The 23,648-nt window shown below is 31.0% G+C and overlaps 1 protein-coding gene across 2 annotated transcripts in view; it reads right to left on the bottom strand.

Moving 5' to 3' along the window:
• The window catches only part of LOC133647133 (serine/threonine-protein kinase PAK 2-like), a 71,760-nt gene that overhangs the window by 16,290 nt on the left and 31,822 nt on the right, over positions 1-23,648 (bottom strand). For both annotated transcript variants that reach the window (XM_062043261.1, XM_062043262.1), the window contains exons 12-14: positions 19,920-20,019; positions 17,554-17,750; positions 16,566-16,703 (exon numbers count right to left, since the gene is read on the bottom strand). In XM_062043261.1, coding sequence (XP_061899245.1) covers positions 16,566-16,703; positions 17,554-17,750; positions 19,920-20,019 — 435 coding nt within the window. The remainder of the gene's footprint in view (positions 1-16,565; positions 16,704-17,553; positions 17,751-19,919; positions 20,020-23,648) is intronic.

The raw sequence follows: 23,648 nt of genomic DNA, 5'->3' as shown, positions 1-23,648 counted from the left end.
CATCTATTACGTTGTTGTATGTGATATATGACATCTATTATGTTGTTGTATGTGATATATGACATCTATTACGTTGTTGTATGTGATATATGACATCTACTACAGTGTTGTATGTGATATATGACATCTATTACATTGTTGTATGTGATATATGACATCTATTACATTGTTGTATGTGATATACGACATCTATTACGTTGTTGTATGTGATTTACGACATCTATTACAATGTTGTATGTGATATACGACATCTATTACGTTGTTGTATGTGATATACGACATCTATTACGTTGTTGTATGTGATTTACGACATCTATTACGTTGTTGTATGTGATATACGACATCTATTACGTTGTTGTATGTGATATACGACATCTATTACGTTGTTGTATGTGATATACGACATCTATTACGTTGTTGTATGTGATATATGACATCTATTACGTTGTTGTATGTGATATATGACATCTATTACGTTGTTGTATGTGATATATGACATCTATTACGTTGTTGTATGTGATATATGACATCTATTACATTGTTGTATGTGATATATGACATCTATTACATTGTTGTATGTGATATATGACATCTATTACATTGTTGTATGTGATATATGACATCTATTACGTTGTTGTATGTGATATATGACATCTATTACGTTGTTGTATGTGATATATGACGTCTATTACGTTGTTGTATGTGATATATGACATCTATTACATTGTTGTATGTGATATATGACATCTATTACATTGTTGTATGTGATATATGACATCTATTACGTTGTTGTATGTGATATATGACATCTATTACGTTGTTGTATGTGATATATGACATCTATTACGTTGTTGTATGTGATATATGACATCTATTACGTTGTTGTATGTGATATATGACATCTATTACGTTGTTGTATGTGATATATGACATCTATTACGTTGTTGTATGTGATATATGACATCTATTACGTTGTTGTATGTGATATATGACATCTATTACGTTGTTGTATGTGATATATGACATCTATTACGTTGTTGTATGTGATATATGACATCTATTACGTTGTTGTATGTGATATATGACATCTACTACAGTGTTGTATGTGATATATGACATCTATTACATTGTTGTATGTGATATATGACATCTATTACATTGTTGTATGTGATATACGACATCTATTACGTTGTTGTATGTGATTTACGACATCTATTACAATGTTGTATGTGATATACGACATCTATTACGTTGTTGTATGTGATATACGACATCTATTACATTGTTGTATGTGATATACGACATCTACTACAGTGTTGTATGTGATATATGACATCTATTACATTGTTGTATGTGATATACGACATCTATTACGTTGTTGTATGTGATATACGACATCTATTACGTTGTTGTATGTGATTTACGACATCTATTACGTTTTTATATGTGATATACGACATCTATTACGTTGTTGTATGTGATATACGACATCTATTACGTTGTTGTATGTGATATACGACATCTATTACGTTGTTGTATGTGATATACGACATCTATTACGTTGTTGTATGTGATATATGACATCTATTACGTTGTTGTATGTGATATATGACATCTATTACGTTGTTGTATGTGATATATGACATCTATTACGTTGTTGTGTGTGATATATGACATCTATTACGTTGTTGTATGTGATATATGACATCTATTACGTTGTTGTATGTGATATATGACATCTATTACATTGTTGTATGTGATACATGACATCTATTACATTGTTGTATGTGATACATGACACCTATTACGTTGTTGTATGTGATATATGACATCTATTACATTGTTGTATGTGATATATGACAGCTATTACATTGTTGTATGTGATATATGACATCTATTACGTTGTTGTATGTGATATATGACATCTATTACGTTGTTGTATGTGATATATGACATCTATTACATTGTTGTATGTGATATATGACATCTATTACATTGTTGTATGTGATATATGACATCTATTGCATTGTTGTATGTGATATATGACATCTTTAACGTTGTTGTATGTGATATATGACATCTATTACGTTGTTGTATGGGATATATGACATCTATTACATTGTTGTATGTGATATATGACGACTATTACGTTGTTGTATGTGATATATGACATCTATTACGTTGTTGTATGTGATATATGACATCTATTGCGTTGTTGTATGTGATATATGACATCTATTACGTTGTTGTATGTGATATATGACATCTATTACGTTGTTGTATGTGATATATGACATCTATTACGTTGTTGTATGTGATATATGACATCTATTACGTTGTTGTATGTAATATATGACATCTATTACGTTGTTGTATGTGATATATGACATCTATTACATTGTTGTATGTGATATATGACATCTATTACGTTGTTGTATGTGATATATGACATCTATTACATTGTTGTATGTGATATATGACATCTATTACGTTGTTGTATGTGATATATGACATCTATTACGTTGTTGTATGTGATACATGACATCTATTACATTGTTGTATGTGATACATGACATCTATTACATTGTTGTATGTGATACATGACACCTATTACGTTGTTGTATGTGATATATGACATCTATTACGTTGTTGTATGTGATATATGACATCTATTACGTTGTTGTATGTGATATATGACATCTATTACGGTGTTGTATGTGATATATGACATCTATTACGTTGTTGTATGTGATATATGACATCTATTACGTTGTTGTATGTGATATATGACATCTATTACGTTGTTGTATGTGATATATGACATCTATTACGTTGTTGTATGTGATATATGACATCTATTACGTTGTTGTATGTGATATATGACATCTATTACGTTGTTGTATGTGATATATGACATCTATTACGTTGTTGTATGTGATATATGACATCTACTACAGTGTTGTATGTGATATATGACATCTATTGCGTTGTTGTATGTGATATATGACATCTATTGCGTTGTTGTATGTGATATATGACATCTATTGCGTTGTTGTATGTGATATATGACATCTATTGCGTTGTTGTATGTGATATATGACATCTATTGCGTTGTTGTATGTGATATATGACATCTATTGCGTTGTTGTATGTGATATATGACATCTATTACGTTGTTGTATGTGATATATGACATCTATTACGTTGTTGTATGTGATATATGACATCTATCACGTTGTTGTATGTGATATATGACATCTATTATGTTGTTGTATGTGATATATGACATCTACTACAGTGTTGTATGTGATATATGACATCTATTACATTGTTGTATGTGATATATGACATCTATTACATTGTTGTATGTGATATACGACATCTATTACGTTGTTGTATGTGATTTACGACATCTATTACAATGTTGTATGTGATATACGACATCTATTACGTTGTTGTATGTGATATACGACATCTATTACGTTGTTGTATGTGATATATGACATCTACTACAGTGTTGTATGTGATATATGACATCTATTACATTGTTGTATGTGATATATGACATCTATTACATTGTTGTATGTGATATACGACATCTATTACGTTGTTGTATGTGATTTACGACATCTATTACGTTGTTGTATGTGATATACGACATCTATTACGTTGTTGTATGTGATATACGACATCTATTACGTTGTTGTATGTGATATACGACATCTATTACGTTGTTGTATGTGATATACGACATCTATTACGTTGTTGTATGTGATATATGACATCTATTACGTTGTTGTATGTGATATATGACATCTATTACGTTGTTGTTGTATGTGATATATGACATCTATTACATTGTTGTATGTGATATATGACATCTATTACGTTGTTGTATGTGATATATGACATCTATTACATTGTTGTATGTGATATATGACATCTATTACGTTGTTGTATGTGATATATGACATCTATTACGTTGTTGTATGTGATACATGACATCTATTACATTGTTGTATGTGATACATGACATCTATTACATTGTTGTATGTGATACATGACACCTATTACGTTGTTGTATGTGATATATGACATCTATTACGTTGTTGTATGTGATATATGACATCTATTACGTTGTTGTATGTGATATATGACATCTATTACGTTGTTGTATGTGATATATGACATCTATTACGTTGTTGTATGTGATATATGACAGCTATTACGTTGTTGTATGTGATATATGACATCTATTACGTTGTTGTATGTGATATATGACATCTATTATGTCGTTGTATGTGATATATGACATCTATTACGTTGTTGTATGTGATATATGACATCTATTACGTTGTTGTATGTGATATATGACATCTACTACAGTGTTGTATGTGATATATGACATCTATTGCGTTGTTGTATGTGATATATGACATCTATTGCGTTGTTGTATGTGATATATGACATCTATTGCGTTGTTGTATGTGATATATGACATCTATTGCGTTGTTGTATGTGATATATGACATCTATTGCGTTGTTGTATGTGATATATGACATCTATTGCGTTGTTGTATGTGATATATGACATCTATTACGTTGTTGTATGTGATATATGACATCTATTACGTTGTTGTATGTGATATATGACATCTATTACGTTGTTGTATGTGATATATGACATCTATTATGTTGTTGTATGTGATATATGACATCTATTACGTTGTTGTATGTGATATATGACATCTACTACAGTGTTGTATGTGATATATGACATCTATTACATTGTTGTATGTGATATATGACATCTATTACATTGTTGTATGTGATATACGACATCTATTACGTTGTTGTATGTGATTTACGACATCTATTACAATGTTGTATGTGATATACGACATCTATTACGTTGTTGTATGTGATATACGACATCTATTACGTTGTTGTATGTGATTTACGACATCTATTACGTTGTTGTATGTGATATACGACATCTATTACGTTGTTGTATGTGATATACGACATCTATTACGTTGTTGTATGTGATATACGACATCTATTACGTTGTTGTATGTGATATATGACATCTATTACGTTGTTGTATGTGATATATGACATCTATTACGTTGTTGTATGTGATATATGACATCTATTACGTTGTTGTATGTGATATATGACATCTATTACGTTGTTGTATGTGATATATGACATCTATTACATTGTTGTATGTGATACATGACATCTATTACGTTGTTGTATGTGATACATGACACCTATTACGTTGTTGTATGTGATATATGACATCTATTACGTTGTTGTATGTGATATATGACAGCTATTACGTTGTTGTATGTGATATATGACATCTATTACGTTGTTGTATGTGATATATGACATCTATTACGTTGTTGTATGTGATATATGACATCTATTACGTTGTTGTATGTGATATATGACATCTATTACGTTGTTGTATGTGATATATGACATCTATTACATTGTTGTATGTGATATATGACATCTATTACATTGTTGTATGTGATATATGACATCTATTGCATTGTTGTATGTGATATATGACATCTTTAACGTTGTTGTATGTGATATATGACATCTATTGCATTGTTGTATGTGATATATGACATCTTTAACGTTGTTGTATGTGATATATGACGACTATTACGTTGTTTTATGTGATATATGACATCTATTACGTTGTTGTATGTGATATATGACATCTATTACGTTGTTGTATGTGATATATGACATCTATTACGTTGTTGTATGTGATATATGACATCTATTGCGTTGTTGTATGTGATATATGACATCTATTACGTTGTTGTATGTGATATATGACATCTATTACGTTGTTGTATGTGATACATGACATCTATTACGTTGTTGTATGTGATATATGACATCTATTACGTTGTTGTATGTGATATATGACATCTATTACGTTGTTGTATGTGATATATGACATCCATTACATTGTTGTATGTGATATATGACATCTATTACGTTGTTGTATGTGATATATGACATCTATTACGTTGTTGTATGTGATATATGACATCTATTACATTGTTGTATGTGATACATGACATCTATTACATTGTTGTATGTGATACATGACACCTATTACGTTGTTGTATGTGATATATGACATCTATTACGTTGTTGTATGTGATATATGACATCTATTACGTTGTTGTATGTGATATATGACATCTATTACGTTGTTGTATGTGATATATGACATCTATTACGTTGTTGTATGTGATATATGACAGCTATTACATTGTTGTATGTGATATATGACATCTATTACGTTGTTGTATGTGATATATGACGTCTATTACGTTGTTGTATGTGATATATGACATCTATTACGTTGTTGTATGTGATATATGACATCTATTACGTTGTTGTATGTGATATATGACATCTATTACGTTGTTGTATGTGATATATGACATCTACTACAGTGTTGTATGTGATATATGACATCTATTACATTGTTGTATGTGATATATTACATCTATTACGTTGTTGTATGTGATATATGACATCTATTACGTTGTTGTATGTGATATATGACATCTATTACGTTGTTGTATGTGATATATGACATCTACTACAGTGTTGTATGTGATATATGACATCTATTACATTGTTGTATGTGATATATGACATCTATTACGTTGTTGTATGTGATATATGACATCTATTACGTTGTTGTATGTGATATATGACATATATTACGTTGTTGTATGTGATGTATGACATCTATTGCGTTGTTGTATGTGATATATGACATCTATTACGTTGTTGTATGTGATATATGACATCTATTACGTTGTTGTATGTGATATATGACATCTATTACGTTGTTGTATGTGATATATGACATCTATTACGTTGTTGTATGTGATATATGACATCTATTACGTTGTTGTATGTGATATATGACATCTACTACAGTGTTGTATGTGATATATGACATCTATTACATTGTTGTATGTGATATATGACATCTATTACATTGTTGTATGTGATATACGACATCTATTACGTTGTTGTATGTGATTTACGACATCTATTACAATGTTGTATGTGATATACGACATCTATTACGTTGTTGTATGTGATATACGACATCTATTACGTTGTTGTATGTGATATATGACATCTACTACAGTGTTGTATGTGATATATGACATCTATTACATTGTTGTATGTGATATACGACATCTATTACGTTGTTGTATGTGATATACGACATCTATTACGTTGTTGTATGTGATATACGACATCTATTACGTTGTTGTATGTGATATATGACATCTATTACGTTGTTGTATGTAATATATGACATCTATTACGTTGTTGTATGTGATATATGACATCTATTACATTGTTGTATGTGATATATGACATCTATTACGTTGTTGTATGTGATATATGACATCTATTACATTGTTGTATGTGATATATGACATCTATTACGTTGCTGTATGTGATATATGACATCTATTACGTTGTTGTATGTGATATATGACATCTATTACGTTGTTGTATGTGATATATGACATCTATTACGTTGTTGTATGTGATATATGACATCCATTACGTTGTTGTATGTGATATATGACATCTATTACGTTGTTGTATGTGATATATGACATCTATTACATTGTTGTATGTGATATATGACATCTATTACGTTGTTGTATGTGATATATGACATCTATTACATTGTTGTATGTGATATATGACATCTATTACGTTGCTGTATGTGATATATGACATCTATTACGTTGTTGTATGTGATATATGACATCTATTACGTTGTTGTATGTGATATATGACATCTATTACGTTGTTGTATGTGATATATGACATCTATTACGTTGTTGTATGTGATATATGACATCTACTACAGTGTTGTATGTGATATATGACATCTATTGTGTTGTTGTATGTGATATATGACATCTATTGCGTTGTTGTATGTGATATATGACATCTATTGCGTTGTTGTATGTGATATATGACATCTATTGCGTTGTTGTATGTGATATATGACATCTATTGCGTTGTTGTATGTGATATATGACATCTATTGCGTTGTTGTATGTGATATATGACATCTATTACGTTGTTGTATGTGATATATGACATCTATTACGTTGTTGTATGTGATATATGACATCTATTACGTTGTTGTATGTGATATATGACATCTATTACGTTGTTGTATGTGATATATGACATCTATTACGTTGTTGTATGTGATTTACGACATCTATTACGTTGTTGTATGTGATATACGACATCTATTACGTTGTTGTATGTGATATACGACATCTATTACGTTGTTGTATGTGATATACGACATCTATTACGTTGTTGTATGTGATATACGACATCTATTACGTTGTTGTATGTGATATACGACATCTATTACGTTGTTGTATGTGATATATGACATCTATTACGTTGTTGTATGTGATATATGACATCTATTACGTTGTTGTTGTATGTGATATATGACATCTATTACATTGTTGTATGTGATATATGACATCTATTACGTTGTTGTATGTGATATATGACATCTATTACATTGTTGTATGTGATATATGACATCTATTACGTTGTTGTATGTGATATATGACATCTATTACGTTGTTGTATGTGATACATGACATCTATTACATTGTTGTATGTGATACATGACATCTATTACATTGTTGTATGTGATACATGACACCTATTACGTTGTTGTATGTGATATATGACATCTATTACGTTGTTGTATGTGATATATGACATCTATTACGTTGTTGTATGTGATATATGACATCTATTACGTTGTTGTATGTGATATATGACATCTATTACGTTGTTGTATGTGATATATGACAGCTATTACGTTGTTGTATGTGATATATGACATCTATTACGTTGTTGTATGTGATATATGACATCTATTATGTCGTTGTATGTGATATATGACATCTATTACGTTGTTGTATGTGATATATGACATCTATTACGTTGTTGTATGTGATATATGACATCTACTACAGTGTTGTATGTGATATATGACATCTATTGCGTTGTTGTATGTGATATATGACATCTATTGCGTTGTTGTATGTGATATATGACATCTATTGCGTTGTTGTATGTGATATATGACATCTATTGCGTTGTTGTATGTGATATATGACATCTATTGCGTTGTTGTATGTGATATATGACATCTATTGCGTTGTTGTATGTGATATATGACATCTATTACGTTGTTGTATGTGATATATGACATCTATTACGTTGTTGTATGTGATATATGACATCTATTACGTTGTTGTATGTGATATATGACATCTATTATGTTGTTGTATGTGATATATGACATCTATTACGTTGTTGTATGTGATATATGACATCTACTACAGTGTTGTATGTGATATATGACATCTATTACATTGTTGTATGTGATATATGACATCTATTACATTGTTGTATGTGATATACGACATCTATTACGTTGTTGTATGTGATTTACGACATCTATTACAATGTTGTATGTGATATACGACATCTATTACGTTGTTGTATGTGATATACGACATCTATTACGTTGTTGTATGTGATTTACGACATCTATTACGTTGTTGTATGTGATATACGACATCTATTACGTTGTTGTATGTGATATACGACATCTATTACGTTGTTGTATGTGATATACGACATCTATTACGTTGTTGTATGTGATATATGACATCTATTACGTTGTTGTATGTGATATATGACATCTATTACGTTGTTGTATGTGATATATGACATCTATTACGTTGTTGTATGTGATATATGACATCTATTACGTTGTTGTATGTGATATATGACATCTATTACATTGTTGTATGTGATACATGACATCTATTACGTTGTTGTATGTGATACATGACACCTATTACGTTGTTGTATGTGATATATGACATCTATTACGTTGTTGTATGTGATATATGACAGCTATTACGTTGTTGTATGTGATATATGACATCTATTACGTTGTTGTATGTGATATATGACATCTATTACGTTGTTGTATGTGATATATGACATCTATTACGTTGTTGTATGTGATATATGACATCTATTACGTTGTTGTATGTGATATATGACATCTATTACATTGTTGTATGTGATATATGACATCTATTACATTGTTGTATGTGATATATGACATCTATTGCATTGTTGTATGTGATATATGACATCTTTAACGTTGTTGTATGTGATATATGACATCTATTGCATTGTTGTATGTGATATATGACATCTTTAACGTTGTTGTATGTGATATATGACGACTATTACGTTGTTTTATGTGATATATGACATCTATTACGTTGTTGTATGTGATATATGACATCTATTACGTTGTTGTATGTGATATATGACATCTATTACGTTGTTGTATGTGATATATGACATCTATTGCGTTGTTGTATGTGATATATGACATCTATTACGTTGTTGTATGTGATATATGACATCTATTACGTTGTTGTATGTGATACATGACATCTATTACGTTGTTGTATGTGATATATGACATCTATTACGTTGTTGTATGTGATATATGACATCTATTACGTTGTTGTATGTGATATATGACATCCATTACATTGTTGTATGTGATATATGACATCTATTACGTTGTTGTATGTGATATATGACATCTATTACGTTGTTGTATGTGATATATGACATCTATTACATTGTTGTATGTGATACATGACATCTATTACATTGTTGTATGTGATACATGACACCTATTACGTTGTTGTATGTGATATATGACATCTATTACGTTGTTGTATGTGATATATGACATCTATTACGTTGTTGTATGTGATATATGACATCTATTACGTTGTTGTATGTGATATATGACATCTATTACGTTGTTGTATGTGATATATGACAGCTATTACATTGTTGTATGTGATATATGACATCTATTACGTTGTTGTATGTGATATATGACGTCTATTACGTTGTTGTATGTGATATATGACATCTATTACGTTGTTGTATGTGATATATGACATCTATTACGTTGTTGTATGTGATATATGACATCTATTACGTTGTTGTATGTGATATATGACATCTACTACAGTGTTGTATGTGATATATGACATCTATTACATTGTTGTATGTGATATATTACATCTATTACGTTGTTGTATGTGATATATGACATCTATTACGTTGTTGTATGTGATATATGACATCTATTACGTTGTTGTATGTGATATATGACATCTACTACAGTGTTGTATGTGATATATGACATCTATTACATTGTTGTATGTGATATATGACATCTATTACGTTGTTGTATGTGATATATGACATCTATTACGTTGTTGTATGTGATATATGACATATATTACGTTGTTGTATGTGATGTATGACATCTATTGCGTTGTTGTATGTGATATATGACATCTATTACGTTGTTGTATGTGATATATGACATCTATTACGTTGTTGTATGTGATATATGACATCTATTACGTTGTTGTATGTGATATATGACATCTATTACGTTGTTGTATGTGATATATGACATCTATTACGTTGTTGTATGTGATATATGACATCTACTACAGTGTTGTATGTGATATATGACATCTATTACATTGTTGTATGTGATATATGACATCTATTACATTTTTGTATGTGATATACGACATCTATTACGTTGTTGTATGTGATTTACGACATCTATTACAATGTTGTATGTGATATACGACATCTATTACGTTGTTGTATGTGATATACGACATCTATTACGTTGTTGTATGTGATATATGACATCTACTACAGTGTTGTATGTGATATATGACATCTATTACATTGTTGTATGTGATATACGACATCTATTACGTTGTTGTATGTGATATACGACATCTATTACGTTGTTGTATGTGATATACGACATCTATTACGTTGTTGTATGTGATATATGACATCTATTACGTTGTTGTATGTGATATATGACATCTATTACGTTGTTGTATGTGATATATGACATCTATTACATTGTTGTATGTGATATATGACATCTATTACGTTGTTGTATGTGATATATGACATCTATTACATTGTTGTATGTGATATATGACATCTATTACGTTGCTGTATGTGATATATGACATCTATTACGTTGTTGTATGTGATATATGACATCTATTACGTTGTTGTATGTGATATATGACATCTATTACGTTGTTGTATGTGATATATGACATCCATTACGTTGTTGTATGTGATATATGACATCTATTACGTTGTTGTATGTGATATATGACATCTATTACATTGTTGTATGTGATATATGACATCTATTACGTTGTTGTATGTGATATATGACATCTATTACATTGTTGTATGTGATATATGACATCTATTACGTTGCTGTATGTGATATATGACATCTATTACGTTGTTGTATGTGATATATGACATCTATTACGTTGTTGTATGTGATATATGACATCTATTACGTTGTTGTATGTGATATATGACATCTATTACGTTGTTGTATGTGATATATGACATCTACTACAGTGTTGTATGTGATATATGACATCTATTGTGTTGTTGTATGTGATATATGACATCTATTGCGTTGTTGTATGTGATATATGACATCTATTGCGTTGTTGTATGTGATATATGACATCTATTGCGTTGTTGTATGTGATATATGACATCTATTGCGTTGTTGTATGTGATATATGACATCTATTGCGTTGTTGTATGTGATATATGACATCTATTGCGTTGTTGTATGTGATATATGACATCTATTACGTTGTTGTATGTGATATATGACATCTATTACGTTGTTGTATGTGATATATGACATCTATTACGTTGTTGTATGTGATATATGACATCTATTACGTTGTTGTATGTGATATATGACATCTATTACGTTGTTGTATGTGATATATGACGACTATTACGTTGTTGTATGTGATATATGCCATCTATTACGTTGTTGTATGTGATATATGACATCTATTGCATTGTTGTATGTGATATATGACATCTATTACGTTGTTGTATGTGATATATGACATCTATTACGTTGTTGTATGTGATATATGACATCTATTACGTTGTTGTATGTGATATATGACATCTATTACGTTGTTGTATGTGATATATGACATCTATTGCATTGTTGTATGTGATATATGACATCTATTACGTTGTTGTATGTGATATATGACATCTATTACATTGTTGTATGTGATATATGACATCTATTACATTGTTGTATGTGATATATGACATCTATTGCATTGTTGTATGTGATATATGACATCTTTAACGTTGTTGTATGTGATATATGACATCTATTGCATTGTTGTATGTGATATATGACATCTTTAACGTTGTTGTATGTGATATATGACGACTATTACGTTGTTTTATGTGATATATGACATCTATTACGTTGTTGTATGTGATATATGACATCTATTACGTTGTTGTATGTGATATATGACATCTATTACGTTGTTGTATGTGATATATGACATCTATTGCGTTGTTGTATGTGATATATGACATCTATTACGTTGTTGTTGTATGTGATATATGACATCTATTACGTTGTTGTATGTGATACATGACATCTATTACGTTGTTGTATGTGATATATGACATCTATTACGTTGTTGTATGTGATATATGACATCTATTACGTTGTTGTATGTGATATATGACATCCATTACATTGTTGTATGTGATATATGACATCTATTACGTTGTTGTATGTGATATATGACATCTATTACGTTGTTGTATGTGATATATGACATCTATTACATTGTTGTATGTGATACATGACATCTATTACATTGTTGTATGTGATACATGACACCTATTACGTTGTTGTATGTGATATATGACATCTATTACGTTGTTGTATGTGATATATGACATCTATTACGTTGTTGTATGTGATATATGACATCTATTACGTTGTTGTATGTGATATATGACATCTATTACGTTGTTGTATGTGATATATGACAGCTATTACATTGTTGTATGTGATATATGACATCTATTACGTTGTTGTATGTGATATATGACGTCTATTACGTTGTTGTATGTGATATATGACATCTATTACGTTGTTGTATGTGATATATGACATCTATTACGTTGTTGTATGTGATATATGACATCTATTACGTTGTTGTATGTGATATATGACATCTACTACAGTGTTGTATGTGATATATGACATCTATTACATTGTTGTATGTGATATATTACATCTATTACGTTGTTGTATGTGATATATGACATCTATTACGTTGTTGTATGTGATATATGACATCTATTACGTTGTTGTATGTGATATATGACATCTACTACAGTGTTGTATGTGATATATGACATCTATTACATTGTTGTATGTGATATATGACATCTATTACGTTGTTGTATGTGATATATGACATCTATTACGTTGTTGTATGTGATATATGACATATATTACGTTGTTGTATGTGATGTATGACATCTATTGCGTTGTTGTATGTGATATATGACATCTATTACGTTGTTGTATGTGATATATGACATCTATTACGTTGTTGTATGTGATATATGACATCTATTACGTTGTTGTATGTGATATATGACATCTATTACGTTGTTGTATGTGATATATGACATCTATTACGTTGTTGTATGTGATATATGACATCTACTACAGTGTTGTATGTGATATATGACATCTATTACATTGTTGTATGTGATATATGACATCTATTACATTGTTGTATGTGATATACGACATCTATTACGTTGTTGTATGTGATTTACGACATCTATTACAATGTTGTATGTGATATACGACATCTATTACGTTGTTGTATGTGATATACGACATCTATTACGTTGTTGTATGTGATATATGACATCTACTACAGTGTTGTATGTGATATATGACATCTATTACATTGTTGTATGTGATATACGACATCTATTACGTTGTTGTATGTGATATACGACATCTATTACGTTGTTGTATGTGATATACGACATCTATTACGTTGTTGTATGTGATATATGACATCTATTACGTTGTTGTATGTGATATATGACATCTATTACGTTGTTGTATGTGATATATGACATCTATTACATTGTTGTATGTGATATATGACATCTATTACGTTGTTGTATGTGATATATGACATCTATTACATTGTTGTATGTGATATATGACATCTATTACGTTGCTGTATGTGATATATGACATCTATTACGTTGTTGTATGTGATATATGACATCTATTACGTTGTTGTATGTGATATATGACATCTATTACGTTGTTGTATGTCATATATGACATCCATTACGTTGTTGTATGTGATATATGACATCTATTACGTTGTTGTATGTGATATATGACATCTATTACATTGTTGTATGTGATATATGACATCTATTACGTTGTTGTATGTGATATATGACATCTATTACATTGTTGTATGTGATATATGACATCTATTACGTTGCTGTATGTGATATATGACATCTATTACGTTGTTGTATGTGATATATGACATCTATTACGTTGTTGTATGTGATATATGACATCTATTACGTTGTTGTATGTGATATATGACATCTATTACGTTGTTGTATGTGATATATGACATCTACTACAGTGTTGTATGTGATATATGACATCTATTGTGTTGTTGTATGTGATATATGACATCTATTGCGTTGTTGTATGTGATATATGACATCTATTGCGTTGTTGTATGTGATATATGACATCTATTGCGTTGTTGTATGTGATATATGACATCTATTGCGTTGTTGTATGTGATATATGACATCTATTGCGTTGTTGTATGTGATATATGACATCTATTACGTTGTTGTATGTGATATATGACATCTATTACGTTGTTGTATGTGATATATGACATCTATTACGTTGTTGTATGTGATATATGACATCTATTACGTTGTTGTATGTGATATATGACATCTATTACGTTGTTGTATGTGATATATGACGACTATTACGTTGTTGTATGTGATATATGCCATCTATTACGTTGTTGTATGTGATATATGACATCTATTGCATTGTTGTATGTGATATATGACATCTATTACGTTGTTGTATGTGATATATGACATCTATTACGTTGTTGTATGTGATATATGACATCTATTACGTTGTTGTATGTGATATATGACATCTATTACGTTGTTGTATGTGATATATGACATCTATTGCATTGTTGTATGTGATATATGACATCTATTACGTTGTTGTATGTGATATATGACATCTATTGCGTTGTTGTATGTGATATATGACATCTATTACGTTGTTGTATGTGATATATGACATCTATTACGTTGTTGTATGTGATATATGACATCTATTACATTGTTGTATGTGACAGTCTCACCTGTAGCAATTCTCTGCCTGAGCCTCGTTTCTCCACGTCCATCTCCAGACATCGGGACAGGAAGGACTTGAAGACTGGAGACAACTTCTCTGGACTCTGCAGCTCAGGAGTCCCGTTGGTGGCAATGAGGTACAAGGCCTGAGTCCAACACAGAAATGAGGTACAAGGCCTGAGTCCAACACAGAAATGAGGTACAAGGCCTGAGTCCAACACAGAAATTAAGTACAAGACCTGAGTCCAACACAGAAATGAGGTACAAGGCCTGAGTCCAACACAGAAATTAAGTACAAGACCTGAGTCCAACACAGAAATGAGGTACAAGACCTGAGTCCAACACAGAAATGAGGTACAAGGCCTGAGTCCAACACAGAAATTAAGTACAAGACCTGAGTCCAACACAGAAATGAGGTACAAGGCCTGAGTCCAACACAGAAATTAAGTACAAGACCTGAGTCCAACACAGAAATGAGGTACAAGGCCTGAGTCCAACACAGAAATGAGGTACAAGGCCTGAGTCCAACACAGAAATGAGGTACAAGGCCTGAGTCCAACACAGAAATGAGGTACAAGGTCTGAGTCCAACACAGAAATGAGGTACAAGGCCTGAGTCCAACACAGAAATGAGGTACAAGGCCTGAGTCCAACACAGAAATGAGGTACAAGGTCTGAGTCCAACACAGAAATGAGGTACAAGGCCTGAGTCCAACACAGAAATGAGGTACAAGGCCTGAGTCCAACACAGAAATGAGGTACAAGGCCTGAGTCCAACACAGAAATGAGGTACAAGACCTGAGTCCAACACAGAAATGAGGTACAAGGCCTGAGTCCAACACAGAAATTAAGTACAAGACCTGAGTCCAACACAGAAATGAGGTACAAGGCCTGAGTCCAACACAGAAATTAAGTACAAGACCTGAGTCCAACACAGAAATGAGGTACAAGACCCGAGTCCAACACAGAACACGACTAAGTCTTGGGACATACTCACCCTGAGAGGGTTCTCGTTGAGATAGGGGGGCTCCCCCTCCACCATTTCTATGGCCATGATGCCCAGGGACCAGATGTCCACCTTGGGTCCGTAGGCCTTCCGGGTCACCACCTCCGGAGCCATCCAGTAGGGAGTTCCCACCATGGTGCTGCGCTTGCTCTGCTCCGGTGTGATCTGAGCACAGAAGCCAAAGTCGGCTGCCAGGGACAGAAAGAAAGACCCGGTTCAAGACCACCTGTGTGTTCCAAGGTCTGAATGTCTCTAAGGAGGAATACATGTTTGAGGTATGAATATAAATATTAGTGTTTGGTGTATGAATGTAATATTAGTGTTTGGTGTATGAATGTAATATTAGTGTTTGGTGTATGAATGTAATATTAGTGTTTGGTGTATGAATGTAAATATTAGTGTTTGATGTATGAATATGAATATTAGTGTTTGGTGTATGAATGTAAATATTAGTGTTTGATGTATGAATATGAATATTAGTGTTTGGTGTATGAATGTAAATATTAGTGTTTGATGTATGAATATGAATATTAGTGTTTGGTGTATGAATGTAAATATTAGTGTTTGGTGTATGAATATAAATATTAGTGTTTGGTGTATGAATGTAAATATTAGTGTTTGATGTATGAATATGAATATTAGTGTTTGGTGTATGAATGTAAATATTAGTGTTTGATGTATGAATATGAATATTAGTGTTTGGTGTATGAATATAAATATTAGGGTTTGGTGTATGAATATAAATATTAGTGTTTGGTGTATGAATGTAAATATTAGTGTTTGGTGTATGAATGTAAATATTAGTGTTTGATGTATGAATATGAATATTAGTGTTTGGTGTATGAATGTAAATATTAGTGTTTGATGTATGAATATGAATATTAGTGTTTGGTGTATGAATATAAATATTAGGGTTTGGTGTATGAATATAAATATTAGTGTTTGGTGTATGAATGTAAATATTAGTGTTTGGTGTATGAATATAAATATTAGTGTTTGGTGTATGAATATAAATATTAGTGTTTGGTGTATGAATGTAAATATTAGTGTTTGGTGTATGAATATAAATATTAGTGTTTGGTGTATGAATGTAAATATTAGTGTTTGATGTATGAATATGAATATTAGTGTTTGGTGTATGAATATAAATATTAGTGTTTGGTGTATGAATGTAAATATTAGTGTTTGGTGTATGAATATAAATATTAGTGTTTGGTGTATGAATGTAAATATTAGTGTTTGGTGTATGAATATAAATATTAGTGTTTGGTGTATGAATGTAAATATTAGTGTTTGATGTATGAATATGAATATTAGTGTTTGGTGTATGAATATAAATATTAGGGTTTGGTGTATGAATATAAATATTAGTGTTTGGTGTATGAATATAAATATTAGTGTTTGGTGTATGAATATAAATATTAGTGTTTGGTGTATGAATGTAAATATTAGTGTTTGGTGTATGAATATAAATATTAGTGTTTGGTGTATGAATATAAATATTAGTGTTTGGTGTATGAATGTTAGTGTTTGGTGTATGAATGTCAATGTTTGGTGTATGAATATGAACATAAAAGACTTGGTGGTGGTCTGATTATAAATTAGCAGCCATGTTTCCATCAGTCTAACCTAGGACAGCTGTGACTGCAAATGTAACTTAGTACCTATTGTGTATAGTAAATGTGTATAATATTATTATTAATATGTAACTTAGTACCATAAATGTGTATAATATTATTATTAATATGTAACTTAGTACAATAAATGTGTTTAACATAATTATTAATATGTAACTTAATACCATAAATGTGTTTAATATTATTATTATTAAATGGAGCTTAGTACCATAAATGTGTCTAATATTATTATTATTAAATGGAGCTTAGTACCATAAATGTGTCTAATATTATTATTATTAAATGGAGCTTAGTACCATAAATGTGTCTAATATTATTATTATTAAATGGAGCTTAGTACCATAAATGTGTCTAATATTATTATTATTAAATGTAGCTTAGAACTGTACTGATGTGAAATTTAGACCAGACGTATCAGGAAAAATATGCCAATGTATCTTTTTATTATATTACATTTATTATTTTGCACTTCAAAAATAAATGTCTGTACAATTTGTTAGCCATGAATTAGTTTTAGAACAAAAGATGCACCAAATCAAATTCACCTTTGAGCAAAAAAGTATAAAAATTGTTTCTCATAAATACAAGTGGAAAAATGCAATGAGGAAAGTTACAAGTCAAATTCTGCTTAGGGCCTCCATTTTGCCTGTGGGTGTGCGTGTGTGTGTGTGTGTGTGTGTGTGTGTGTGTGTGTGTGTGTGTGTGTGTGTGTGTGCTTACTGAGTTTGACTGATCCATCCATTCCCAGCAGAACATTGTCACTCTTGATGTCTCGATGGATGACTTGATTGGCGTGAAGAAACTCCAGCGCTTGGAGGACCTGAAGACAAAGACCAGAAAGTGTCATTATTATATGGAATATACACTTTATTGCCAAAAGTATCCAAATGATGAGAACCAGGGGCCGTACTTATCAAGCTTCTTAGAATGACTCCTAAGAAGTCTGCTAAGAGTTGACTTAAGAGTAAATAAATTCTTGGCTGAAAGCTGCACTTAAAAGTTAGTTATCAAGCGTCTTACTCACACTTTCAGCGAAGTGTAGGACTGAATCTTAAGTGTCACACTCAGAGCTGAATTACGACATTACTATATGCCGTAAACGCAATTTTAGGTGACGTCATTTCTGTGTCCATAGAAATGACCAATCACGGAAGGGAATCCGTTGTCTAAGAATAAAGAAATATCTTGGAAATATTTAAGTGGACAATGGGAGTGTATATTTTGACAATAAACTACAAAATAATACAAAACAAACTAGTCCCCGCCGGCACTCACGCTACCGCTCCCTCTCTTCTCTCGCCCACACACTCACTGACGTCACTCACCTCACGGCCACACACATACGCTACTGTCATAACATTTTCTTTCCAATTCATTAATTAGGCAACTAATTTGAAACTGGTGTGGGTGGCTCTATATATACTAGCCCACTGCAGACACATGCAGAAATCAACATGGAATCGAAAAGTATTAAATCTGTGACAAAAATAATACCCGCTCTGTCTAAACGATACCGTTTGATCAGCTGCTCGTCATCAAACAAATCCAGGACATCGTTCCGCTCCCTGAACGTTGGCGCACGTCTCTCTCGCCTCAGTGCCACCCCCTGCTGGCAACTCCTAACCACTTAAGACACCTCTGAAGGTCTCTTAAATATCGTGGAGAGTAGGAGTGATTCTTAGACTTAAGAACGTTGATAAAAAGCTTTTATTCTTAAGTTTGAGAGTAGGACTAAATTTCGCAAATTCTCAGGACTTAAGTGTAAAATGGCACTCTAAGAAGCTTGATAAGTACGGCCCCAGGTGTCCTAATCACTTGGCCCGGTGTATCAAATCAAGCACGGAGACTGTTTCTACAAACATGTGTGAAAGAATGGGCCACTCTCAGTGATTTCCAGCGTGGAACAGTCATGGGATGCCACCTGTGCAACAAATCCAGTCCTGAAATGTCCTCGCTTCTAAATATTCCAAAGTCAACTTTATTCTAATAAAAGTGACGAGTTTGGGAACAACAGCAACCAAGTGGTAGGCCAGGTAAACTGACAGAGAGGTCAGCATAGTGCAAAGACTTTCTTTGCACAGTCACTTGCTACAGAGCTCCAAATTTCACGTCACCTTCCAATTAGCCCACGTACAGTACGCAGAGAGCTTCGTGGAATGGGTTTCCATGGCCGGGCGGCTGCGTCTAAGCCATACATCACCAAGTCGCCACTGGACTGTAGAGCAGTGGAGACGCCTTCTCTGGACTGATGAATCCCACTTTTCCATCTGATGGACCAGTCTGGGTTTGGAGGCTGCCAGGAGAACGCTACATTTCGGACCGCATTGTGCCGAGTGTGACATTTGGTGTGGGGTTGTTTTTCCAGGAGTTGGGCTTGGCCTCTTAGTTCCAGTGAAAGGAACTTTGAATGCTCCAGGATAGCAAAACATGTTGGACAATTCCATGGGATGGCACTTCATGTTCATATGTGAGTCAAGGCAGGTGGCCAAATACTTTAGTCAATATAGTGTACATCATAGTCAAGTATAATGATGTGTAAATATTAAAGTGAAAATGATTACATATTATATAATTGTGTAAGTGAAATGTTTACATATTATATCATTATTAAACTGAAATGATTATATATTATATTGATGTACAAGTTAAATCATTAATTATTATATAATTATTAAAGTGACATGATTATGTATTATATAATTATTCAAGTAAAATTATTATATATTTTATAATTATATAAGTAAAATGATTATATATTATATACCTATATAAGTGAAATTATTATACATTATATAATTATATAAGTTTATTATTATATATTTTTTATAATTAAATGATTGTATATCATAATATTATATAAGTAAAAAAATTATACATGATATAATTATATGGACGAAATGAATATATATTATAATGTTATATAAGTGAAATGATTATGTATTATATTGTTGTATACAGTAAGTTAAATCATTACATATTATATAATTATTAAACTGAAATGATTATATATTATATTGATGTATAAGTTAAATAATTAATTATTACATAATTATTCAACTGAAATGATTATATATTATATAGTTACATGAGTGAAATGATTACATATTAAATAATTTGTAACGACGGGGTCGCATCGTTGTGCGAGGTTGTTCTCCCAGGTATGCAGACGGCTTCGGACACAGCGTGCAGGTAGGAAAATGATTTATTTAAGCAAATAAATCCGACAGAAAAAACAAAAACATGCGCATAGCACGGAAGACAAAAAAAACAAAGGGACTAGCGTGGGAGCTAGCAAGTAAAATAGCATAGCATGAAAACTAGCAGGAATCAAAGTAGTCGTTAGCTGTTGCGTAAGAGCAAATTAGGCAGCCAGGCCGAGTGAGGCCCGGGCAAAGACTAAATAGCCCTCTGATTAGCGCTCGGGCAACAGGTGCGCGTCCCGAACGCTAACCAGAGGCAGGTGAGCACAATCTGCCGTCATGGCAACAGAAACAAAAAACAAGGTGCTGAAAACACATGTGACTTGAAAACGTAAACAAACTATGATCCGGGCAGCGGATCCTAACATAATTACTAAGGTAAAATGATTATACAGTATATTGTTATATAAGTTAAATCATTATCATATAATTATTCAACTGAAATGATTACATATTATATAGTTACATTAGTGAAATGATTACATATTATAAAATTATTAAGCTGAAATTATTGTATATTATATTGTTGTATAAGTTAAATCGTTAATTATTATATAATTATTAAAGTGAAATGATTATGTATTATATAATTATTCAAGTAAAATGATTATATATTTTATAATTATATAAGTAAAATGATTATATATTATATACCTATATAAGTGAAATTATTATACATTATATAATTATATAAGTTTATTATTATATATTTTTTTATAATTAAATGATTGTACATCATAATATTATATAAGTAAAAAAATTATACATGATATAATTATATGGACGAAATGAATATATATTATAATGTTATATAAGTGAAATGATTATATACTATATTGTATACAGTAAGTTAAATCATTACATATTATATAATTATTAAACTGAAATGACTATATATTATATAGTTACATAAGTGAAATGATTACATATTAAATAATTACTAAGGTAAAATTATTATATTATCGGCCGATAAATGCTTTAAAATGTAATATCAGAAATTATCGGTATCGTTTTGTTTATTATCGGTATCGTTTTTTTTTTTTTTTTTTTGTTTTTTTATTAAATCCACATAAAAAACACAAGATACACTTACAATTACAACCCAAAAAACCTCCCTCCCCCATTTACACTCATTCACACAAAAGGGTTGTTTCTTTCTGTTATTAATATTCTGCTTCCTACATTATATATCAATATATATCAATACAGTCTGCAAGGGATACAGTCCGTAAGCACACATGATTGTGCG

The sequence above is a fragment of the Entelurus aequoreus genome, linkage group LG03 (assembly GCF_033978785.1).
Source record: "Entelurus aequoreus isolate RoL-2023_Sb linkage group LG03, RoL_Eaeq_v1.1, whole genome shotgun sequence".
Taxonomy (NCBI): Eukaryota; Metazoa; Chordata; class Actinopteri; order Syngnathiformes; family Syngnathidae; genus Entelurus; species Entelurus aequoreus.
Note: the sequence above shows the minus strand (reverse complement) of the source record. Positions and strands in the feature narration are given on the sequence as shown.